This window comes from Parasteatoda tepidariorum, chromosome 4 (assembly GCF_043381705.1).
Source record: "Parasteatoda tepidariorum isolate YZ-2023 chromosome 4, CAS_Ptep_4.0, whole genome shotgun sequence".
Taxonomy (NCBI): Eukaryota; Metazoa; Arthropoda; class Arachnida; order Araneae; family Theridiidae; genus Parasteatoda; species Parasteatoda tepidariorum.
In genome coordinates, this window is record NC_092207.1 from 94628617 (window position 1) to 94656019 (window position 27403).

Below are 27403 nucleotides of genomic sequence, written 5' to 3' on the forward strand. Positions count from 1 at the left end.
AAAATGATTCTCCAGTGTGCGGGGGGTAAAACCAAAATGATGGTTCTTAGATTTTAGAGAAATTATTTCTGTTTTCTAACGGCCTAACTCTGAATTACACTTAATTAGTCAAGCAGAAGGACCTATCATCTTGGCGTATTGTTGTTGATTAATTCACGGCGTATGTGTCAATTTGTTTTATTATTTCAACTATCTAATGTTCCCTTTGTTTTTAAGCAATCCGTATGTATTGGTCATTACAGTTATAATAATTATTTTTAATAATAGAGATTTATTATATGTTTATTAAAGATTCTTCCCTCTTATAAACAATAAGTACTTAGTCGGATAAGTAGCACTGTTCTGTTTTGGTTCGATAATCTTCACTCGTGGGCTAAAACCGGGTACTTCCCGGTCCGGCACCCTGCCCCATTAATTTTTGTCTATGCTGGGCCCATGAAAGCTTCAGTACAGCAAAGGAAGAAAATAGTTGCAGCCAAGGCTGTAAAATGGTTTTAAGGGCCCAGGACAAAATTTACTGCGGGCCCCATCCTCAAAGCACAAAAAGCTTTATCCTCATATTTTTTAGAGTTTTATAAAACCCTTTAAACAAAATGGTAGGTTTTATTTAGATATAATGAAGTTATATACTATTTTCTTTTGAAAAATTATTATAAGAGCCATATTTTCTAAAAGAATTTTGATTGCGCTTTTACGAGTAAGGGACAATTGTCCCACTCTTTTCCCTGCCTTTTTGAGTACAGCATTGACTGCATCCCATGTAAATTACGCGCATAATTTTCTTAAGCTGTTATATAAAATAGAAATGCCTGTGACTTTTTAACTGAAATTCTATATTATTTCTAAATGTTCCAGATAGCTTACTCAGCATTTGGTTTTACCACTATAGTGTGGTAAAGTCGGGTGGTGTGTATAGATATATATGAAATACAATATTTTGGCAAAGCTAGGAAATCAGAGCAGACATAGGCGGGAGAAAACACAGCAATTTTTATTTTATCATTATGGTTTGGAGAACTAATACTTAAATTGCTGTGATCCACTATTTTATGTTTGGGAGAAGATAATTCCTTATCATTTCCCAAATAATAGGAAAAAAGGAAAACATTATTAATCGCAATTTGTTCACAAAATAGGTCCAGGGATTTCTCAGATTCTCACGCTTAGTTTAGGGAAAAACCAAAAATGATAATTATTGAATTCTTTAATCCATTTTTAGAAGAGAATGTGAGTTATTAAGTGTGCAAATGGTTTTAGTTCTTATTAAGGAATTAAGGAAGAAAATTTAGAAGTAGTGTTTATACAAAGAAATAATATAAAATAAATAAATAAATAATAATTATATCAATTTATTAATTTTGAANGTCCATCTTATTAGTTCTTATTAAGGAATTAAGGAAGAAATTTAGAAGTAGTGTTTATACAAAGAAATAATATAAAATAAATAAATAAATAATAATTATATCAATTTATTAATTTTGAAATAGAAAAAAGGGAAGAAAGACAAAACTCAAAATATTATGAATTTTGAAGAATAAAAAAATCTCTTAGAATACAATTAAAGATAAATTAAATAATGTTTAAAATCACAAACATTCCGTTGTAATAGTTAAAAATAATTTTCAAGCTTCAATGCTGCATTAAATCTCCATCTTCAGAACTCAGTAAAATAAAGATTTTTTTTGGTTTGCATTTTGTTTTGTACTAAAGATCATGTGTAACACCGAAACTAGTATACTATATGTATACTATTTTTTAACTATTATAATATAAGTATTTCAACATTAGTTTTTTTTTTCTTTCACCAAGCATAAAAGCTTCCATCCAACATTTTAAGAGGAAGGAATGCTCAATTTTGTTCAGGAAAAATATTAACTATTACACTATTTTTAATTATTGCATATTACTACTATTATTATGTTGGAGCTTTACTAATTTGTTAATATATTGTTCCACATTAAAAATTGTTTGTTAGATCATTAAAAAACTTCTCTTAAATTTTTTTATTTATTTATTGTAAAAATTCTTATTTCTATTCTTAACTCTAGTTACTTATGGCTTTCCATTTAATTCTAAACAAAAGCTCATTTATGTTAAGCGCATACATTTTATATAATGCTATTATTTAAGGAATACAAAACTCTTTAAAAGACACTTAAACTACTTTTTCAACCATAATTAATAAAACCTATTAGGAGTTCCTTTTACTAAAAACAACAAAAAAAAAGGCTTTCTTTCCTAAAATCTCAACACAAAAGACAGAAAATGAGAAAACTGAGCAGGAATTTTAATTTTTTAAGCTCAAAGACTTTCTTTCTCTTTTTTCTAACCTCAATTTTATTAGAATTTGACTACATGAATAAAGTGTTGATTATTCTTTGAGAAAAATAAATGAATTTAAAGGAAAACATTGCCTTTTTTAAAGTATTCTGAAGGGTTAATTTTCTTGTAATTTTAAAAGGAAATTCATAATATTTTGCTTAGAGCATAGAAAATTAATTGCTCGGTAAGAATAATGAACACTTCAGGCTTAGTAATTTAAAACTAATAAAGACATTTTAACCTTTCAATTTAAAGTGAATTAAGAAGATTAAAGCATCATTACTTGTTTTGCATTTACATCGCATTAGCTTGCTAAAGTCTTTGTATAGGGAAGTTTTTGTTTTTAGGATTTAAATAATATTAACAGTTTTTATTTTTAATTCTTTTGTTTTACGTCTTCTTGTTTAAATTGAAATATTACTTTTTAAGTAAAGTCAAAAACGATGATTGCCAATCCAGAAGGCATGTTTTGCTCTAAATTGGTTTTATCATATTTTTTTTGTGATAAAAGTTCTCTTTTCATTAAAAATATTACGAACAAAGAAAACTTTTTTAGTTAGGTTTGCATTAGAAACTTTACATTAGACACTTAAAACACCATCTAAAATAATTGCTTTAAATCGGCAACACCCACTTTTCTCTAAACTAACACTATTATCATCCTTTTTGATCTAACTAGCATTTTAATTTAAGAATATTACAAAGGAACAATATACCTTTTTAGCCAAATTTATTTTAGTTTTACATTGGATACATAAATAAGATTTTAAAATTTTGAGGATTTATGAGAGTTAAGCTAATATCTGCATAATTTTTGGTTAAAGTTTAAAGTTTTAATTATAAGTCTAATTAAAGTTTTTCTATGACTCATTCATTGTTATGTAGACTAAAAAATAACAACAATTGTTGCCCTACTCTTTTTTTTTAAATTTCAAGTTAGGAAAAATATTCAAAAGTTTATCAGGTACGCTAACTCCATTGATGTGAAACTTTTTTTTTAAAAGTTTTGTAACAAATAGCCTTAATTATAAATTTGAGTACGTTAAATTGTATTTTAAATTGTTATTTGTGTAAGTTATGTTACAAATGTAGGAAGTTTAATAATCATTAAAAATAGTATGTTCCAAAAAATAATGATATGGTGCATTTTAAATGACCACACACATTAAGTATCTAAGTATCACCACTATGAATATGTGGCATACTAAAAAATTTAAATATATTTATATAGCAATTTAGAATGTGCTTGCAACGAATTTGATATTAAAATGCTTTCTTTAACATTTCATCGAATTAACTGTATTTTATTTCAATTTTAATAAACACTTAACAATTTTAATGATTAAAAAATCAAATTCAAATCGTCATCCGTTTTGTTTTAAAACGTTGTTCTTAATGTTTTTTCAATCGGATGTTTCATACTCAAAAATTTGATATGCATTTAGCTAAATAGAGGTTTTAAAATACGGTCCTCTTCGTTACATAATATATTATGTTATGTTTTTACATATTTTTATATGGATAATTTTTATATGTTTTTACGTATTTTTATATGGATATGGATTATTACAAACTGCCTTATACTTTTGTTTGAAATGTAGTTCACAAATGAAAAGTAAATTTTGGGTTAAAAGGAAACACGAGGCCATAACTAAGAGTTTATAATGTCTAATTAAAAAAGTTGCCTGTTCTGGGAAATGAAGCAGCTTATTTCTGGGTTAATGACTTCTCTTACATTTTTTTTGCCACTTGCAATACCAAAATTTATCTGCATAGATGTTTAATAATAAGCTCAAATGGCTTGGATTAAACAGTTTTCAGGTACATAAATGAGAATAGTTGGAATCAACAGAAAACTCCAAAATCTTTGTATCTATCTAGTTAAACAATGTGTCGCTCATATTAACCAAGATATTCTTCCATGTATCTGATATGACTATTACAGCTATGTTTTATTTTCCTATTCCCCAACTGTTTTATTTCGAATTATGAAGATTCCATTTAATCAAATTAAAACACTCATCTCCTACAAAAACTCTTACAAACTACCCTTCACTTTTCATTAAATTAGATGGACATTTTACCATACTTTCCAAAAGGCTCGGATTTAACAGTTCCTGAATACAACAATTAGAAAAATTAGAATCAGTAGAAAACTCCAAAAGCAAAATCCCTACATCTAGTTATACTGCGTGTCCATCTTAATAACCAAGAGATATTCTTCCTGATATCTGATGTGTCTATAGTAGTTAACGTTGCCATAAACCCGGTGAAGCCTGAAACAGTTTCTTTCTCGATTCCCCAGCTATTTCATTTCTAGACTCAACGATTCCATTTCACCAAATTAAAACATTCGTCTTCTACCTAAACTCCCTACAAACGTCCCTTCACTTTTCAATCAATAGTACTCCATCCCGAAGGAGAAAATTTCGTCTGTACCCACCCCAATCTTTCAAATCTAAAGTCTTCGGATCATTAGCAATGATCAACCCAACCATTAGCTTAATTACAGTCATCGTACAGAGCTCCAGTCCAACGTGCTAATTGATACTAATGTCCCTCATAATACGAGAGGCTAATATTCGGGGTGGAAAAATGGAGGGAGTTTTCCCCAGGTTTTGTCCAAAGAGAGAAAGATCTTCCTGGGTCTCAATGGCAGGTAACGACAGATTCTAATTGATTAGATCGTTGGTTTGATGAGCAGGAAATTAAGGATGAACTAATCAGTGCAGTTGAATGGTTGAGATTACCTTTTTTTTAAATGTGTATTTGGGTATTCAAATTCGAGACTTGAAATCAGAACGATCTCTAAACGCAACTTGGGTTTGAATATAATTAGGAAAGTCTCATTTGTCGTATTTTAAAACAGTCGATTCGAAAGGATAAAACTACAAAGCGTGCCAGAAATGAACGATGGTAATAAGAAAGATTAGGAAACGAGATAGTTCCACAATTAACTTACACTCATTGTATTATTGAATAGTACAATTCAATGAAACTCTCATTATTAATGTTCCATTTTTTTAAATGTGCTGTTCGAACATGGAGAATTTTTCATTCAATTTAAGAACAATTGCTGAGAAATGTTTTTTTTCCACAATTGACTTAATGTGTTTGTTCTACAATTAAATTTTTAAGACGAAAACTTGAAAAGGATTTTAAAAAAGCATTTGAAAAGAAAGGAAGCATAGCATTGTTTGTTCAAAAATAATTCTCTTTTATTGAATCGTTTTTATTCGTTAGCATTTATAGAATCGTTTGGGCAGTGTTTTTCAATTAATATTCAGTGCAGTTGAATGGCTGAAATTACTTTTTATGGGTATTCAAATTTGAGACTTGAAAACAGAATGATCTCTAAACGCAACTCGAAAGAAAAAAAACTACAAAGCGTGAATGAAATGAACGATGGCAATAAGAAGGATTAGGAAACGAGATAGTTACACAATTAACTTAAACTCATTGCATTTTTGAAGAAATTCAATTAAAGTTTTACTATATATAAATGTTCCATTTTTCATATATGCTGTTGGAATATGGAAAAAAAATTTCATTCAACTTAAGAACAACTGTTGTGAAGCGTTTCTCAAAAATTGCCTGATTGTCCTTTTTTTATAGTTAAAATTTAAAAAGGAAAATAATAAAACGATTTTAAAAACGTAGCATTTATAGACAGAATCGTTTGCTTCAAAGGAATCCTTCGTTTTTTGACATAATTATTGACATAATTTTTTCAATTTATTGATATAATTAATTTTTTTGATATAATTATTGATTTATTGATATAATTATTTGATTAAAGTAAGTTGAAGAAATGCACTTTTTAATAGTTTGAAGGTTGCGTACTATTAACGTCTGCTGAACTATTAATGTTTAATGACAAATAACTTAATAAAGTTAAGTTAAATTTATCAGATTTCTTGAAAATTTCAATATTGAAATTATCTCTCTTTATTTTGATAGAGATGGTCAATAGACATACTAAATTGTGTTTGAACATATTTATTATTTTAGGCTTATAAGCATTTTTATAATAACTGATACAAGTATTAAATTTATTTTACATTTAGTTTCGGAGTGTACCATGTTTCATGCGAACATTATTTACTAGAAAACTAAAAATTAACATATATTGTGGTAACTTAACAAAATACGTAAGAAAACTGAGCATGCACACACTATCTGATAGCTGTCCAATGGAACATACTTAGGAAATATATTATCTTGCTGCTAAACTTGTACTTGGAAACTAAACATATACATATTATCTGATAGCTAATAATATCCGGGAAATTAAATATATAATAATGACTATTTCATATTTTTATTCTGTTTATGTGTTTCTTTCTTTGTATACGAAAAAGAGCGTCAGATTTCAGAAATGTTGTTATTACGGAAACTGTTGGATTTATTATGCAATGATAGCTTCAATAAAGTTATCATACCATACCCATACCTTTTCAAACAAACATTGGAAATATTTACGAACTAGATATTAATATGTTTAGGAACTAAGTTTAGCATTTTAAGTACATTATAAATAAGAATTTAGCCTCAGCAAAAAGTTTTTCAGTAAAAGAAAGCAAAAGACATGTGCCTAACTATCACTCGCCATACGATTTAGGATGGTTAATGACTGCGAAAAAATCTGAGTTGTTACCAATTATCTCAAGTAAACAGCTCTAAAAAGCGTATGGCATGTAATATCTTCTCTCCCAACACGCTAGACTTGTAGTGCGTTTCGATCTTCTTCATGAAAAAAAAAAGCATCATAATGAGTGAAAACACAATAGTTGGATTAAAAAATCATTCGAATAAATTTCTTATGCTGTTCATTTAGGCAAAATTACTTCGTTTTAATGCGAAGATTTGTTTGAATTATTTTATTATTAATATATAATTTCACTCTCTTTTTGTTAAATTTATTTCCAATTTTACTTTAATTTAAAATAAAAATATCTGACATGGCTGGTTCTAAGCATATGTTATGAATAAGTTAATACTTTTTGAAAAAAATCGACTGCATAGTAAAATAATATACCAACAAATCAATCTTTTTTTTTTAATTTTGATGTATACCTCATCATTTTCCTATTAACTGTGAAACAGTTTGAGATTATCCAATTCTTTTCATCTATTGTAGTTTTCTCTCTGTTATTCTTCGTTCTTTGTTAAGGGCGAGTTCGGATGAAACAAAAATGATTCTCCAATTTCTGCCATTTCCCCCCAATTGATGGACAGAAAATATAGAACAATTGGTTAAGAACCATCTGAAACTGGCCAGTCGTGAGGAAACAAAAATAAAAACGTCACCAAAATGAGTCCAATTTTCGAGTCTTGCGATTGGCTCATCTTGCGGTTGGCAGACGATAATAACGTCAAGCAGTTTCTTCTTCGCAAGTAGAGGGGCGACATCTGGCGATTGTTAGCGCCTGACAGATTGGCTCCATTAACGTTTTATCACGCTCACACGATGACGCGCAAATATCATATACTGCTACTTGAACTCTAAAAGGCCATTTTCGAACTTTAATGTCTCTCAAACAATTGCATTAAAGTTGATTGAAAATTTCGAAGCACTTTTTTCTCGACATATGGTGAAAGTCAATGTTGATGGTTGAACCTTGTTAATGTCAGATATATTTTTTTACGGGAGAATAATTGGATAATTCTTAAGACACAGAAAGCAATTACGCGTACCATTATACTAAAGAAGCACGACAAATGCTTGGCAATTTCGCTTTCTGGGGTATTTTCTCAAGTAATTTTTACATGAATGAATAGTTGATGATCAGCACATACGCACTAAATTTTAAAAAAAAAATCCTTTCATAAGTGGGCATAACTAAATTTATTGTGTTGGTCGGAGGCAGACGAGAGAGAAGAAACTTTCTAAATTTCTCTTGAAATTTGAAAATTAGTACATGATTTAAGAAGAAGAAAAGAGATTAAATCATATATTTTATTGATTTAAATGTTTTATATATTTGTAGCAATACAGAATCGCGAGGTTTAGCAACACCTAGTTATGAAATTTATTTTAGAATGAATTTTATGCTAACTTAGTTTTTAAATTAAATAAGTGCATGCGATTATGTTTTTTTCTAAATTTGAAGAAATGTTGAGCAGAAACTAAATCATTAAAGATCTTGCGCAATCTAAAAATATTTTGTTTGAAGCCTTAATAACCGCCTATCTAACGGTTTCTTCTCTATAAATATGTGATTTTTAACTGTTCCTTAAAAGGTAGGATTTAAGTAAGGATCCAAACTTTAATTGAAAAATTCAATGGTCCGAGAATAACCTTTATAAGTTAATATTTAGATTCGCAATACTATTTAATACTATTAATACTATTTATACTATTCAATACTATTTAATACTTGTGTTTTTTTTATTAAAATATATAAATAAATTGGCACCTTTTTCAAACAAAAATTTTCATTTCATAACTTTCCATTATTTATTTTTTGATGATAATAAAAAAAAGCTTAGATTTGGTAGTCAACTGACTTTTTGAGATAAAATGCTACAATAGCTCCTTAGGATCAGTTGAAAATATGAACCTTTTAAATTACCTGCTTTTTCTTAACACGTTTCTTTTTTTATTGCTTTCACCATGACTTCTCTAGAGGAGTTGACCCTTCAAATAAAAAAAAAAGTATATGCCTCCGAAAAGGAACTATTGGTCACCTACTTATACCTTGGCGTTTTTTCTACTTGTAACAGAAGATTTAGCTAATTGTATCATGCTCATGAAAAAGGTGCTTAAAACCATTCTGGTTTGAAACGTGATAGTTGAACAACAAAGTACATATTTTTCGATTAAATTAATAATTCAGAGACTGAGGGAACTAAGCCGGAATAATCTACGCCAAAAAAAAAAAGAAACTTATTGGATTCAAAACGTAATTATATATTTCACATTCATATTTGAAAGATTTGTAAAGAATGAAGATTCATTAAGAAAGGTAAAAATGAAATAGAGTTAGCGAAATGCAAAATATGTATAAACTTAATTAAATTTAATGATTTTTATCAATTCCGAAATTTTTGCTCACATTCCTGTGAAACAAAAACAAAACGAGAATGAGCGAAGAGTAAAAAAAAAAAAAAGAAAAATGGTCGGAATTCCATTTTCTCTTTCGAATAATACTTTTTATTAACTGCACAGAGGTATTCCAACTCACCGTTAAAAAAGTTTCGAAAAAATAAATTGGTGATTACGAAAGACCAAAAGATCTCGCCTCTTTAATCATCTCAACTCTCCTCTAATCATTTTGCTCTTTGTTCTATTATTTCGGCATCGTTTGTTCTTTGTTCTTATTTTAAAAATGAAATTCGATTCTATGAATGAATGAGAAGAAAAATAAAATACTTTATCACTTTTGAGTCCGTTTCTTTTTTCTTTGGTAAAAGACAGTATATCTTTGATTAGGGAAATTCGATCCCCGTGAAACAAAAGGATGTAAGAATATATTCACACGGTTCCTTCTGGCGGGAGTTGAAATATTCCTTTCGCTTTTAACTCGATTCGCTCTTTGTTAGTTACAGTTGTCACGCTCCTGATAGAATATTTCAAAACTAGCAAAAATTCATAGTTCTTCTTTGGATGAAGTTATTTTCTTGAAGAAAAAGTTGTAGTATATAATAAAACCTTTCTTATTTTTTTTAATCTTTACTTTCACATACATTAAAAAAACTTAATAACTAAATCGTGATAAAATTGAGGAAAAGTTTTTTCTTGCGCTGGCAATGGAAAGAAACAAAGCTCTAAGGATCGAAATCAAAATTTGAAAAATAATTCATGAAAAAAATAATAATAAATAAGATAGATAGCGCCAAATGCAGATGCGGCGCTTCAGCCGATATTCACTATATCCTCCTCGTATGTCCACTTTTAAAACAAAAACATACCATACTTCGAATCGAACTTTGTTTTGCGGCACTGTCCTTCTCATCACCCATGGACACTTCAGATAATCACAAACTTCAATCCCTTATTCAATTCCTAAAGGGTATCCTTGTACTGTTAAATACATCCAACCATTCACTTCACCCTAATATAATTGATAGGCCAGCTATAAGTGATAAACAGTAAAGAGGTCCGAAAATTCCCGTCAGTCATCATCATCATCGTCAAATAAGATAGATTTTTTTAAAATTATGACTCTCATGAGCCGTGGTGGCTCAGGGGCTAGAGTATTTGCCTTCCAATTAGGTGAACCGGGTTCGATTCAAAGTGATGACTGGTCGGTACGAATTCCGCACCCGGCACTCTGCTCGCACCGACCACAGTGCTGACGTAAAATATCCTCAATGGTAGCAGTAAAATATTCTCAATTACCGTTTATACAATGCAAGAATGAATTACGCTAACGTGCAATGCGAGCACAGCGAGAACAGATAGCAAAGCCATCCTACGAAAGCAGATCAGAGGAGACTGACTGATGTAGCGTGTAGGGGGCAATGCCCCCCTGTTATAATTTATTTGCCACCAATTCATTTAAAATTGAGAAAAAATTAATCCAATGGATTTAAAAAAATACTGTTCTTATTGATTCATTTAAAATTTATAGCAAAATAAATTAAGTTACTTCATCTGGAATATAAGTATAAAAGTGGAAATAATACTTCGATATAACACGAGTTATTTAATCTCAAAGATTAAAAATTGTGTCAGAGAAATTAGAACCTGTGTGTTACATTTTTGTATTGTTCAGTTAAAAGAATATCTCGATGTAACACGAGATATTTAATCTCAAAGATAATTAATGAGTAAGCATATTTACAAAGATATTTAGTTGTATCAGAGTAATTAGAATCTATGTGTTACATTTTTGCATGGTTAAGAAACTAAATTTATATTTTATTAATTTTAAACACATTGGGATAAGCCCCCTGTTTGCTGCGCTCTCCAATTCTGAGGTTTGCTTCACAATAATTGTTGTTTTCTGACATAAAACGGTTTTTTCTACGAAAGTTGAATTTATTCACTTAAAGTCTATTTATTAAGAGAAATTCTGTTTGTTACACGCTTTTGCCGCCCACTTCTAAGTCCAACCTGTTCCCTGATGATTCTATTAAGATCAATTAGTGTATGCAAATAATTTTGATTTTGCAATCATGCTTTATTTAACATTAAACACTTATATTTTAAATTTAGTAAGTGCATAACCGTATTTTAATTTCATCGTTTATCTGGTATTTTAAACGCAATTTGTGCATGCATCACATTGTGCATGAAGCTGATGGAACCTCTTAATCATTTAACGAATTTTTTCCAACTGTCATTTATAATACTATATTAGTGTGATTTGCACCAAAGATAAAAATAATTGTTAAACGTTTAATAAATTTATCTTAAAATATAGCACATTAAGGTAATATCATAGAATTACATTATATTGAAGAAACAACTCTTTCAGCTTTAAACTCTTAAACTAGAAAATAAAAATCAATAATTGCAGCGTAGAATAAGAAAAATAAATATTATGAGTAACTACCTTTAAATTTAAGATAAACAAAAATATTTTGTAAGAAAACGATTTCTTCATGACTTTTACTAATGATTTCCTGATGACAACCAAAAATGTAAGGAAATTAATGTGGAAAAACTGAATCCTGTCATGTGATTTTACGGCTTATAAAATGCTCTAACAATAATGGAAAATTGCGTTAGACCATTTTATTTTTATGTTACATCACTGATACTATATTCTGTCACTGATACTTCTGTTTTAATGGTTATAAATTACTGATATAGTTACAGCAGATTAGCTGAGAGGGCTTATCTATCAATCGCACCACCGGCTGAAAGGGGATTTGAAATCCCAGCGTTGATACCACGGTATTTTTTTCTGTTATCAGGAGTTTCCAGCATCATGTAGTTCTCAATTGGCAACCCTAGACTATTGGTATACGAAATTCTCATTCATAGATGACAGTACCACAAAGCTGTTTAACACAAAATATTTAGTGTTCCCCCTTTCTAACAATGAATGGCACCACTGGATAAATTAATTAAATCATATTCCAAGGTTAATTTGACAAACATAACTCAACCACAAACTAACTACAATGCCCATTACTTAATGAAAAGCAGCCTAACATAACCCAATTCCAATGTCAAGTGAAATTTTATTATTGTGGTTTTGAAGCCATGTTAGTTGTAAATGGATACGAAACAGTATAGTTTTATTTTCATAGTTTCTTAAGCTTATACCAGATGTAAACAATTTCAAATCCACAAAGGAAAAGGAATGTTTCTAAACATTATTTTTCCTTACTTTTATTTTTATTAGAATGTTTCTAAATATTATTTTTCTAAATTTTTCCTTGAAAAATAACTTTTGTTCAGATATTTTTTAAATTAAATAATTTGATATTTTTAAATTTGATATGTTTGGCATTTAATATATTACTTTCATAAGAAATTGTATCTATAAATTAACTAGAAACTAAATACTGTCTAAGTGGAATAATTTCCGCTATTTGTTTTTGCGTATTTCACCATATCTTGAGAAATTTATAAGCGAAATGAAAACATTTTGCACACAATTATAAAATTCATTTATCCAAAGACAATTTCGCGCAAAATATAACTTACAGTAAATATTTATAAGCTTTATTATTTTATTCACTAATAGCTGATCTGAAAGGTTTACAAGTCTTTACATCATTTATTAGGATGCAAATTTAATTTTCAAAATGCAAAATTTGGGCGAAATCTGTTTAATAGTTCCTAAGTTGAGTTCAAGAACGCGAAAATTCGATCATTTTTAAGATACTTTTTTTTTTGCTCACTGTGCATTTTGATCTGCTTTTGTTTAAATGGAAATGACAACTAAACATACATAAATTATGTCTGGCTTTTCTTCATATTAAAGAAACACTTTTTACTTCTTGGAAATAGAAATGTGGAAAAATAAACTGCTAGAGACAAATTTACTTTACTTTAAGATTTCAAATTTTCTCTAAGTGTCGTACTTATTCGCTATTTATTTGTTTTTATTTCATATTTGTATTTTTAACTGTACAATTTACTCGTAATTTTTAGAACTGGCTATTAACTTTTCCTTGATTACTTTTGATTTAAATACTTATTATTTTTACTCGTTGCCTTTTGAAACTTATGCTTCCATGTTTGTCCAAGCTTCATATATAACACTTGACCACGGAAAGTCAGGAATATATAGTAGGATTTCATGTTAATACTGGTCCCGCAGTGGACTGATCATTAAGACACGACTTCCAGCAGATCACCGAAGATCACTGGCTGCTGTCAGTGTGCACTTGGTGACCCCTTCGATCAGTCTGCGTCGGATCCGAGAATGGACGGTATTGGTCCCCGTGAAACTGTTCTACCGTAAAAGGCTAGACTTCGCGCGCAGGTCGTCGGGCTACCAAAGCTGAGGAGCCATTCCTTCTGCAGAGGATCAAAATTGTGACTGAAAGTCTTTTGATCATCATCTGGGATGTTTCCCACACCTTCGCCAATAGCCCATTGTGAGCTGCGATGGCTCAGGAGATCGAGCGTTCGCCTTTCAATGAGGTGAACCTGGTTCGAATCCCAGCGATAGCTAGTCGATATGAATCCTCATCCGGCTTGCATCAACCGCAGTGCTGACGTGAAATATCCGCAGTGGTACACGGATCATGGGTTAGAGTCCCTTTGTTATCTGGCTAACGGTGGGAGGTTCTCGTGGTCATCCTTTCCCTGCAACGTAAATACGGGTTAGTTCTATCAAAAAGTCTTCCAAGAAGATAAATTTCTCCCGATACTTGATCCAGGAGTTCCCTTGTCTTCTGGATTGGGTTCAAAATTTCAAGGCTACGGAGTTGAACACTAGCAGTCGTAAAACCGAAAATCGGGTCGGCTGTTCACCGACGATTATAAAATTTAAATAAAATAGACCATTGTGCAGCTCTAGTGCAACGTAAATGAACTAAGACAACAACAACATGTTAATAATGCTAAAGTGAAAGTAAAATAAAGTAAAAAATATTAAAAGATTTTTATTTTTTTCAGAATGGCAACAGCCCATCCATTAGGAATTTCTTCTCATCATATTCCTGAATGGAATGGAGATGAAGGTTGCCAGAATCAAAGCAACACTCAAGAAGTATGTCTCGATCCTTACTTTAGCCACTGTCTCTTCCGGATAGGAATCTATGGATGGAGAAAACGTTGTTTATATTTCTTAATCATACTACTTGGTTCATTAGTTGTTATTAATCTTTCTCTCACCGTATGGATCATCAAAGTTTTAGATTTTACTATGGTAAGTGCGCGTGAAAAACTTTTAAACATTTTGAACAACTATAATATTGTTCAGCTGTAATTTTAATAGGGTACATAATTGAAACGTATTATCTACTGCAATTACTCATCTTAAGTTTGTTTACATGATAAAATGGAATAACTTGGTACGGAATGCTTAAACTTAAAACCAAGATACCGACATTTAGGTTCTAAGTTGAACTAATTTCTTAAAAGCATAGTTAAAGAGGAAAGAACTCAATTTTTGAAAAAATTTTTATTGTTAGAATTAAGCGGGATCATATAGTATTTATATTGCCCCTTTGAAACAATGCTTAACCTAAAATAAAATTTACCTAAAATAAGTGATTAAGAATAGCTTTCAGTTCATATACAATATTTAAAATGAATTGCGAAATTAACAAAAACATTACTCATGTCCTTAAGCTAAAAGTCATTAAAGTATGTCCCGATGTTTTCTATATTGTTAGAAATTTCTCGGAAAAATAGTTAACGAACAATTTATTTACATTTTATTTTACCATATTCAACGAAAACTTTAAAATAAACATAAAGGAGGTGGCATTCAAACTTTCAACTCGAAAACTGGATACAAAGTTCTTTGAAAGTTGGAAACCAAGCCATATGTTTGGACTTATTATCAACAGCAGATACCATTATTTTCCTTCAAGGGATACACAACACAGCTGCTGATGTCGAATATTTTTATAGAAATAAGTGTGTGATGAACACCTTATTAAGCCATGCAGTTTCGTGCAACTGGGTGCATACTTTAACCGAGAGAGCTAATGTATCAATCTCATGGTCGACTGAACGAGAGTTCATATCCCAGCCTTGATGCCACAATACTTCCTTAATTCCTGCAACAAATAAGGAGTTTCCAGTTTCCTACACCCCTTAAATGATGACTCTGGACTGTTGAAATACGAAACTATTCAGTCATGCATAGATGACAGCACCACAGAGGAGCAGTTTAACACAAAAAAGTCATATCTTTCACATTTACCTCAATAGATGGTACTACTAGTAAACTAATTAAGACACATTCAATGGTTCACTTGATAAAAAATAACTCGATCACAACCTAATTCTTTTTCCCTTTACCTAGCGTAAAGCTTTACATATTTTAACGGAATTATTTACTTTAATTTCATTTTTGCGATCTTGAAACCATGTTGGTTGTAAATGGTTGCAAAAATGTATTTCTTTGTAGTCATTGTTTTTTAACTGTACCAGTTGTAAACGGTTTGAAATCCGTAAAGATAAAAAAATAGCAGATTTTAATCATTAACTTCATGGTTTATGGTTATGATGACATTGGAATTGTAAACTGCTGCTAATTAGTCCACCGTTATTTTAGAATGAAAAGTATATCATTCCCATTTTGATATTTTAATGCCTCTCTGAGTTCATTGATTTAATTTAAAAAGGTTTCACGAAAAAAAATTAAAAAAGTCTTAACTAATTAACAATTATCTAAGATTATATCTATCATTGGGAATTTCATGGCTGTTTCTAAAAACATTGACCAATTAGTATAATTAGTGCTATATTAATAATAAAAAAACTACAGATCAAAGAACACAAAATTGAAACCAATAACAGGCTGAAAGATCAGCATTTAGATTGAAATTATTTTGAAACTGCCCACTACACATGTTTTCTAAGAACGATTAGCAGTTGATGATTTGCTTACATGGTGAAGATTGTCATTCTAGTCCACCTAAAACATTGTGATCAAAAATTGATTCTTCTTCTGTATGTTTATTTGGATTGCAATTTCATGCATTTAAAAACAAATAAAAAATATGTTTTTTTTTAAAAAAAAAAAGTTTCTGAAATAATAATGAATAAAAAAAAATAATCCTATGTACTAATAGCAATCGTATAGTGTAATGATAATTTTGTGAATTTTGTTGATTGCTCATAATTATTGAAATTGTGCTCTTTTATCTTATTTGTTTTTTCTCCACAGGATGGTATGGGAAATTTAAAAATTCGAAAAGATGGTATAAGGGTAGAAGGTCAATCAATATTCCTCAAATCGCTCTACGCTTCACAAATACAATCTAGGCAGGTAAATCTTAACTTTCTTTTGTAATCTTTTGAAAGAAAAAATGCAGATTTCTTTTATACATTGAATTCCAGTATTTCTTGTAAAATTGCCTGAATATTTTATCTAAGGGGATGGAAAAGAGTCTTGATCTCGTAAATAATGAGTCATCAATTCATTAATTATCGAGCTATAAGAAATGAAAATTGAAATTACAAACTCTACTGCTTAAAAAAAATTTTATGCAAATTTTTAAAATCTCCAGACAATAATATGGAATGCTTAATATGCTTGCTATAGATCGCTGTGATGTGACTCTCTATAATAGGTAAAACTCATTTAAGGAACGATGGTTCTCAGAGATAATTTTGGGGTCACATGTGTAAAATGTGTGCTTAATATAGCTCGATGAAAATAATTCACAAAGGTTGAAATCAGGAGAAGAAAGCGGCTGAGAAACGCAAATTAATACGCCGATAAACGCAGCAAACAATCACAATCAGATTGTGCATACTGAAAAAAAAAATTCCAATATGGTTTCCATTAAAATTCAATTCAAATCTAAATCTCTCTAGCGATTGAAACATAATAGAAAATTTTCAAATAACTCAATAATTTTTGCTCGGTAAAAAAAAATCATTTTGGTACGTTACTTAGTTATTAATAACTAAGAATGACATTAATATAACACATGTTCCTACCTTATCACGGTGCTGTGTTTGTGTGTGTTGTTCATCCCGAGAGCTACGTACTAGGAGAACACCCCCCCCTAGCTGGACAGGCTGGAGGAGAGACGAAATCTGACCAACAGAAACATCCTGGCCTTCCTGGTAAGTGGTTGAGCATACCAGGAAGACTGTTATGACAGGTAAACATGAAAGTTTCGAACAACATTGCAAAAAGTCAAGGCCCATAATGGATTTAAAGAAATAAAGGGAAGAAAAGGCAATAGGACACAACGTCAAATAGCAAAAGTCCGAACTTTATACAAACGTAGCTGCCTAATATCAAGGAAGATCTCCAATCGACGTTGAGCATTAATGATGTTCACAAGTTATGGTATAAAAAGTATAAATATAATATAAACGATACAATAAATATTATATATATATACTATATATATAATATAATATATAGGCAATTTAAAATATAAAATTTTCCCAAGGTTTTCGTATAATATACATTCCAAATGAAATTAATTTTTGTTGGACGAGCATATAATGCAGGATAAGGAAAAAATAAATACTAGTTTAATTAGAAAATGCTATTGAGCCAAAATTCGAGTTGTGAAGTATTATTTTGAATTTCATATATCTCCAATGGTCATCGACTTAAGCGAAAGTCGTCTTATAGTAGTTTTGACTACTAAAAAATCAGTATTATTCCTTGCTGCAGTGGCTGAGAGAAAACATATCACAGGAACGTTGAAACCATTAGTGGCTGAAAGCTGACATACGACAGAGATGCATAAACCTGAACGAAAGTATACATATTCCAGACATGTAACAACTTCTGGTGGCTGAGAGCAGACATACAATAAGGACTGGAAAATCTTAGGTGCCTGAGAGCAGACATATATCAGGGACAGAAAAAGCTTTGGTAGTTGAGGACAGGCATACGACAAGGAAGTCTAAGCCTTTGGTGGTTGAGAGTGGACATAAACCTTTGTTATCTGAGAAGCAGGGACGTAAAACTCTTTGGTGGCTCAAAGTACATGATGTACGTTAAGTACATGATGGCAAATGGCCAATCTTAACCATTTTTTCGTACAATTTACGGTATAAGTTAAACAGTCTCGCTGATACTACAGTTTTCAGACATATTTGTTTCAAAGCTGACCTGATTTTCTTACTGACTAGGATATTATATTTATACGTATATATAAAGCATTCATTTAAATTAATTTTAAAGAAATCAAAAATAAAAATTATCACTAATGTTTCATTTTTAAAAAAAATACAAGATTTCAGATGTTACTAAACTACATACAATATATTTCTTGACGTTATCAGATTCACGATATTTAAATTAACTTCATCAGGAAGATTTAACAAACAAAAAAAAATGAAATCGTTATTTTTCTACTAAAAAAATCAAATGCTTTATAAATAGCAAAAAAGACATTCTATTTTTTGCGCTATTTAAATTAATTTTAATTGAAAAGATAGCATACTTTATTGAAAATAATTGCAAAAGTAATGATACAAGTCATAAAGCAAGAAATATAAGAATTAAAGCATTTTATTGAGCGCTTTTAAAAATAATTCCTTCAAACATTACGATTTTAATTGCTAGTGGTGTGAAAAAAATACAAAAGCGAAACAAGTTGAAAACACAAAATTAACGAGAAAAAAGGCGAGCTGTTTACATATTAACCGATGTTTTAACTCTTTTTTTCTTACAACGTTTTCCCTGTTCATTAAATTATAAGAGAGAAGAAAAATTCTTTAAATACCAACTGGGTAAAATGTTCTATACAAACATTTCTAAAGCCCCATTTTTTTTATTATTTCCTAGGAACACAGCGTGACAAAATTCCTTTTGGTCTCCGTATAAAAACATTGAAGAATGCAAGAAAAAAATATAATTACTCCTCTCAATTTGGCAACATTTCAAGTCTTGGGAAAAGTTGAATTGTTCGAAGAAGCAACTGAAAAAAAAAGAAAAATTTTCACCGAGGGGGAAAAAAGAGTAAAAACACGTTATTGTACACGTTTTATGAGTTATTTTTCTTTTACTTTGTGACATTTTTATATGTCTTCTCTCAGAACATCGGTTGTTATTTTTGAAAATAAGCAAAACAAAAATAAGGTTATCGTACTCAAATAATGGTCATTTTCTGTTTGTTAAGAAAGGTATTGTTTTATTAAAACAACGTTTCTGTTCAGTTATAAAATCGTCACAAAAAGGGGTGCTAAAATGTACGCTGTTAACACAATCTTGTTATCTTTTTGGTTCAAAATATTTTTACTTTTGTATTGTTTTTAGTTCACAGTACTCCTTCACTATTCTATGAATTTGGTCATTTATTTCGATGGATCAAGGGAATTTCCAATAAAAAATGTGAATGATTATTGCAATTTTTAATATTATGAAATTTTTTATAAGCAGAGTATTCTGTACTTAACTTATTTTTTAACTGCTTATGAAAAATAAAGTCGGAAATTATATAAATGATAAATCAAGAAATAATTTAAATGAAAAAAAACGAGATCAAGAACTAAAAAAAAGTAATTGGTTGTATTATTTAAATTTAAGATCATAAGATAAATTGTGACCGTAATTACATAAAGAACTTTGATTGCTGGTATTCTTGTTAGCTGCTTACAAAATTATAAGTTTCAAGAGGACTAAAACGCTGAATGTTTTTGCTTATATTTACGTTCATTTGATACCGAACTGGGTTTTAATTTCTTTTTGATTCGCAATTAATTACAAAAAAACAAGTATTGTTTGTAAATTTTACTTTGTTTCCATTATCTTGCTTACGTGTCTGTAATGTTAGAATCTTGCTGACGAAGTGTTGGCTTTTTTTCAACAAGTTAGAGCACCAACATTTTAACTAAAGCTCAGTACTGGATAACAATGCACATTCCAATCATTTGCAGACCTCTACAAGCAGAATTTATTGTGATGTTATAATCGGAGATAATTTATTGTTAATTAAAATTACGAACACTTAAAGATTAGCTAGAGCACTCAAATTTTTAACCTTTATTGACCAAATTATAAAACAAAATATAAAAAATATGTAAAAATGTTTAATGGCTATTTTACATTTTAACAAAGATTTTTTTAATATTCAATATTATTTTCTAACTTTTCCATAAAATTTTTAATTTCGGACTTTAAAGTTTCGTCAGGATTTAGTACATAATTTATGATACTTTGAGAGCAACAATTATATCATAAAAACATGAAGAGTAATAAAATATATAATTTTTATACATAAATATCATTCAAAAATATCAAAATGCAAACTACATTTAGAATGAAATTATTTAAATGTTTTATTAATTTTCTCAAATGCAGTATTTTTGGATTCATAGTTTTATGGTTTTGCATATTTTGTATTCAGATGCATCAGAATCTCATGTATGGAATTTCAGCCCAAACAATTTCTCTTTTTTCAACTGTTAAATCCAGCTGTTAAGCCTCATATGTATACATCATTTATATGCATCGAGCTTCATTTTTACATATCTGTAAAAAATTAAAATTAAGCCTGAAAAAAACAGTACTGTAATGAAATAAAGACAGCAAATAATGCATAAATATTCGAATAAATGCGTATACATGTAATGTGCATTCTAATAAATATATTACAAATGTATTCTAATAAATGAACAGAAAGTAAGTCAAAACTATTCTCAAAAGAGTTTGTAAAATATTCATTGCAGGAACATAAAACTCGTAAAGACTTTAATGTCCCATGAAAAGATATAATTATTATAAAATTTTAATTAAGAATAAACATTCAGTACTTTATTTTATAATTAGAATGTTAATGATTAATTAAAAAACTATAATTAAATTCAAAAAATCTTGAATTAATTTAAAATTAGATTGAGATAGAAAGCTGAAAATCGAAGAACGAAGTTTGATCATAAAATGGCTCCCTTGAACAAAATATCAATCACTAAATAGTTCGATAGGTGATGTTAAAAGCCGAAAAATCGAATGATGCCAATTAGTAATCATAAATGGAAAGTCATATGACAGGGACTGACAAGTCTCTATGAGATATTTTGTTCCATTTTAACGTTACATCGAAATATTATTAGCGTGACTTAGAATATTATTAGGAGCAAGTTTCAATCATTTTCTAGTTGCTGAAAAGGGAATTCATCGCTAAAATTTAAAACAAAAATACAAAGGCTTAGTAAAACACCTTTAACAAAAAGCACCGAACCTAATTAGCGTAACTTTAACCTAAAGCACAGAAGTTAATATTCATTTTAACTCCAAAATTAAGTATCAGAAAATAAATATGATAAATTGAAGCAAAATATGAGAATCACAAATAGTTTAAAATACTAAAAGGTTCAAAAGACATGGATAACCAGAGAGTCTGACTAAAACATATATTGTAAGATGAGTTGAAAGAATGTGTTGACACGGTGGAGTGACAGCTAGGTTACATTGTTAATTGAATCTGGTGGATTTAACATGTCCTCAAGTGTAGTTTTGATGATTTCTTTGATAATTCTTCTGCAGGTCAAATTTGAGAATGGTTGATGTTCTGTTTCGTTCTGGAATTCCGTGCCACGCTGTGCATGAAATCTTTGACAGTGGCAAATCAAGTGTATTGTATCTTGATGAGAGTCACAATAAGTACAAATTGAGGATTTTCTAAAAAATCTTGATTGATGGATGACAAATGCGCCGTGGCCGGTTAAAAATTGATTTAAGTAGAAGTTGGCCTGCAGTCTTGATGTTTTAGGATCCTTAAAAAATATGTGTGTTTGGCGTCTCTTTGTTCATCCCATGATCCCATCGCTAAGTAAAGTTTATTGCTATTTAAATCTTCTATCTTTTTCTGATTAGCTACAGGGCTGAAACTGTAATTGCAGCTTTGTGCTTACAGTGGAAGTCTCATTCTGAAAAAAATAATTCTCATTCCTTTATACATCCTATCATCATATCACAGTAGAAATGTTTGGTGGTGATAGACATTGATTGCATGAAATGTTTGTTTGCAAATAGTTATTTTAATAAAAACAACCATGAGTAAGCTATCAATTATAACTCAGAGCCAAAATTCATGTGTTTATCACTGTTTTACGTATAACTATATTAATAAAATCAAGGGTTAAAATACTGTATAAACTTTAACTATAGATTAAAGTTTCAAAGTATTGTCCTCTTAGTTTTTATTCATAAGTTTATATAAAAGAATTCCTCTTCTATTTTAGGATCAACCATTGTGGTTTGAATCTTCTAGAAATATCACAATCAATACAAGAAATTCGAAAGGAATAGTTACAAGTAAACTAAATTTAGGTACAATTCTATTTCGTTTAACTAGTTCATTAAAACTTTATAAAATATTATGTGTACATACATTTGAATTACTTGCAATCTACTTATTTCAATTCTTGCAGGTGATGGAAGATTAGATGTTTATACTTCACAATTTATAGTTAAGAAGCCAAATGGAGATGTTCTTTTAAAAATTAATGAAGACGAAGTCATCATGGCAGCGAATAGACTTCGAGTTTCAGGTAAATAATTTTAAGACATAATTAGAGACAATACTTAGTAATTAATGTCAGAGATAGATTTATATATTTTTCCATCATAAAATGAAATGAAGTGTAGGCATTCAACATTAGAGAAACAGGATTTTTTAAAAAGGGCAAAATTTCTAAACTAAGATTTTCACTTAATAATGTTGGTGTGAATAGATTCTTATTATCATGACGCATAAGTATTTCAAACAGGTTTATGAAAGAGCTTATAATTATGCGGCGATGCTCAGAATTCGGAGATAAGGAAAACTAATTTCGGCTATTTTCTTTCTTTCTTTAACTGTCGTTATAAATGTTGCAGCTATATATATTTTTTAAATCAGCAATTATATATTTATTTTGTTCATTTCTCGTAATTGTACAGTAAGCAAAGGAAATTTTTTTTTCTCGGAAGAATTTTATTTTAATACTTTGATTTTCACTCACTTAGCTCCAATCTCAATGGTTTAAAAGATTGATTTCAATTAATAAATTAACGAAGCTAGGGATATAAATGACGAAACCAGATACAAAAATGTATCTTTTCTAAACCTTTTTTACAACAAATTTGGATTTTTGAACATCAAAGAATTGGGAAAAATACTGATATAAATTGTTCAGAGAAGAAAGTAGTCGAAAATTTATACCCCTTAAAGTGAATTGATTTTTGTCCCAACTCGGAAACGAAGGCGAATAAAAAACGTTTTACAATCATAAGACTCCTTTATATAAAAAATTTTATTATTTTGTATTTTTAATATAGTTACGGTTAAAATTTTTTTGGATTGACAGATATGCGCATTTTTTACCTCTGTTGTCCAAATATTTCTTAAGAAATGAAATTTTGAATTCGTTTTTTGTTGTTGAAGTTTTTAAACTCGTGAACTATTCAACAGATTTTGTTTGCATTTTGATATAAAAAAAAATCAGTGCATGTAATCGATGCATATCTTCTAATTCAAAATTTTTCGAACGTAATTAAAAGAGGAGAACCTCTTTACTCACACGGGATTGCTATTATTATAATTTTGTGGGACGAATTATTTATTTGCTTAAACAGTTCAAAAATATAGTAAAATACTCCAAAGATTTTGCTTTCAGTTTTATGGAACCCGAATGTTCAATTGCTGTTTTGATTCGAAGATTGGGACCATATTTTCCAGATTGAGGCTGCCACTTATATTTTGCTGGCTAAGTATCCAAATCTGTTTAAAAAAAGTTATGTTTAATCAGAGAAAGTGTACGTTTTTTGTCTTATTTAATAACTTATTTGATGGCTAACATTAGTTAATGGAAATTTTTGACATCAATCTTTGAAATCGTCAAGATTTGTTCCTATTACGTAAAACTACGATCATTGCAACAAACGTTAGTCAGAAATATACTTTGGTTGCTCATTCATCAATGCGTTATGAAAGTGAGCGATTAAATAGCATTTATGGAACATTGTAGTGTTTAAAAAAAATTTTATTAAATAATCCACCATTCTGAGAAAAATGTATCAAATTTTTCTGCTCTCTAAGCGGCTAAGAAGAGTTTGATGAAATTCTTTGATTTTCCCGTCGATACGAAATTTTAACTATGTTACCTAGCAATCAAATTAAGGCAGAGAAAAAAAAAATCTTTAAATATCTTGGAAAATTCTCTTTTCAGTGTAATTTAGGCACCATTAGTACAGTAGTGGTTAGGCTTAGAAGTATATTTAGTTTAAAATGTAGAAATACAAAACTATACCTTATGAAGGATTCAACAATAAGGATAAAATTATCAAAAACAAAATCAAGGAAATTTTTGAACCAAAAGGACTCAAAGATGATTAATTAAAGGAACTTTTTAAATCAAGGAAATACTAAAACTTCACTGTTTGAAAAATATTTCTCTTGATTTTTGATAAACTTAAAATTACACAAGCCTGCGAAATTGAACTTTTTGAAAAATACAGGAGAACTTTTTATTGATTTATATGTTATTTCATGTGCTGATTTCGAAAATGACCTTCAATTTTACCAATCACATCAGGATTTTTTATAAAATCGATATTAATGTTTTTACTAAAATCCTATTTGGAAAGGAATTCTCTCAAACAATTTTGCATGTACTATCCGGTAACTGTTCTCTTCATTCATTTTGATCTATGTAAAATATAATCTTGGGAAAGAAAATTGATGTTTGAGCTATCAGCTAATTTTTTATAGGTTAAAATGAATAAAAAATATTGTAACCAGGCCGCAGAAGTCACCTCTGTTCGAGATAAAAACTATAAGTTCCTTGTGTTCAAACTTTTTACATCAGTTTCTAGAAGAAAATCACCAACATACTCTTTTAATTTGTTTTTATTGAGATAACTTACATAAAATTGACGATTAACCAAGAATAACAAATACTGTGTATGTGTATATAAAAGTTTGAAACAAAAAACAAAACAAACAAAAAACAAAACAAGAAAAAAACAAAGGAGAAAAGTTTCTATTTAAGTATATACTCGTTATTCTCTGAAACTTATTTTTGATGATCTTCTTTAGTGCTTAATCTCAGGTTTATCCCGAGCTATCATCCAACAGTAGTCAGCGAACATGTTCTTGTCCCATCTTCCTTGATATTTAAGCTACATATCTCTGATATCTTGATGGAGCCATTCCCTTTGTTCTTCGCTGACTGCTCCTAAATTTTCAGGAAAAAAGTCCACATGTGAGTGAAGGAAATGCATTTTCACACTCATGGAGCTATCCAACGTTTTAAATTTGTCCAGCATTTTCATTACAATTTCCTTATAATCAGGATCCTTGTAATTACCCAGAAATTTACTGACGACATCTTTGAAAGCAACCCAAGCTTCTTTTTACGTTTCTGTTAGTCTCAAATTCTTTATCCTTCATGAGTTTGCGAATATCTGGACCAACAAATATCCCATCTTTCAACTTAGCTTGGGATAAACATGGAAACATTTTGCACAGGTATTTGAAACAATTGCCATCTATTAGAACAGCCTTGACAAACTGCTTCATTACACCTAATTTTACATGTAGCGGAGATAACAATACTTTTTTCGGATCAACTGACCCGTTTCGAATAACGTTCTTGGTGCCTGGGTCAAGATTATGTCTTTTCGGAGGTTGGATCTTGTCACGGCTGACCCACTTACAAATGAAATATGGGTACTTTACAAATCCCCCTTGTTGACCAAGAAGCATGGAGATAACTTTCAAATCACCGCAAATGGTCCAATTGTGGCCGATATATTTTCTTTTGTTCCGATCGAGAGCCAGGTTTTCGTAGCATTCTTTTAAATATACTGAGTGTTCAACTGGTACTGATGCATACTGGCTCCCATGATGAAGAAGAACAGCTTTGAGGCTTCTTTTAGATGAATCTATAAACAGCAGCCTCCACTTATCTTTATTGTAGATGGCATTAAATTTCTCATCATTCCAGGAGCATCAGAACAATAGACCAAGTTCTCCTCCTCATCAAAGTACTTAATAAATTACTTTTCACGTTTCCTGTTTCAATAAAAAGATGTTCCTTTGGCCAATAAGTTTTTTTCATTCAGTCTGGAGCCTAACAATCCAGTTGCCTCTTTCGAAAGGCCAGGATCTCTAGTCAGATCATTAAGCTCAATCTGAGAGGAGGGCTGAGGTAAACCGGCTGGAGATGGTTTATATTCGATATCGGAGCCTTGAACTTCTGGATGTTCCGAGTCTGAAGACTCTGAAGAGATGATTGGTAATTCAGTCGAAGGCAAAGGTACAGGCACATCAGGTTCACGAGGAACGGGGGGCGTATAGCCGATGGAATACTACCTGGATAAGATATTAGTCTTTGATTTTTCCGGTTATACCCACGAACATGGCAGGAACAAAAACAAAAATCAAAGTGGTTTTGGGGCTCCCTCCACGTCATAGGAATTCCAAATCGTAAAGAAGTCTTCTTTCCTTGATGCCATAAGCGTAGATCATTGAGACATTGCACACAAACTTTATGAGGTGCCCAAGATTTGTCCTGATCCAAGAGTTTCGTGTCAAAGTAAGCGAGATAATGTTATCTTACATAGTCTGAATTGCTCCTCATGCGATTTTTAACAGCACTATATTCGCCGCATGTATAACAAAAGTCACTTGGAAAATTTTCACAATGTCTTGAACTCAAAGCCATGTTTCACGAAACGCAAAGAAAAAAGCAAACTTTAAAATGACTCCCTATAACGCTTGCTAGTGTTTCTGAGAGATCAGCGAACCTAGATGAGGACTCTCGCTACCCTATTTGTAGAGAGAGATTGTTACAAAGAGAGGGACGGTGACAGGAAGTAGTGATAGAGGGGTACTTTTGTAGATTTGACCAAAGTAGAATGTTGGTTCATCAAAAAGGGAAGAAATTCAAAAATGAAAATTTTTTTATGGTAAATGTTCATAAAAATTGAATTTTTCTAAAAAACGTGACGTGATGGACATTTTTCATTATTATTTTCCATTTCAGCACCAAAAAATACATTAAGTTCAGCTATTAGACTTCTTGTATTTT

At 30.1% G+C, this 27403-nt stretch overlaps 1 protein-coding gene across 1 annotated transcript in view; it reads left to right on the forward strand.

Moving 5' to 3' along the window:
* LOC107437653 (delta-sarcoglycan) overlaps positions 1-27403 on the forward strand; it is a 101320-nt gene that overhangs the window by 54731 nt on the left and 19186 nt on the right. Inside the window, exons 2-5 of the mRNA XM_016049731.3 lie at positions 14351-14603; positions 16578-16679; positions 22571-22658; positions 22760-22879. Of these exons, the coding sequence (XP_015905217.1) occupies positions 14352-14603; positions 16578-16679; positions 22571-22658; positions 22760-22879 (562 nt within the window). The 5' untranslated portion in view covers position 14351. The remainder of the gene's footprint in view (positions 1-14350; positions 14604-16577; positions 16680-22570; positions 22659-22759; positions 22880-27403) is intronic.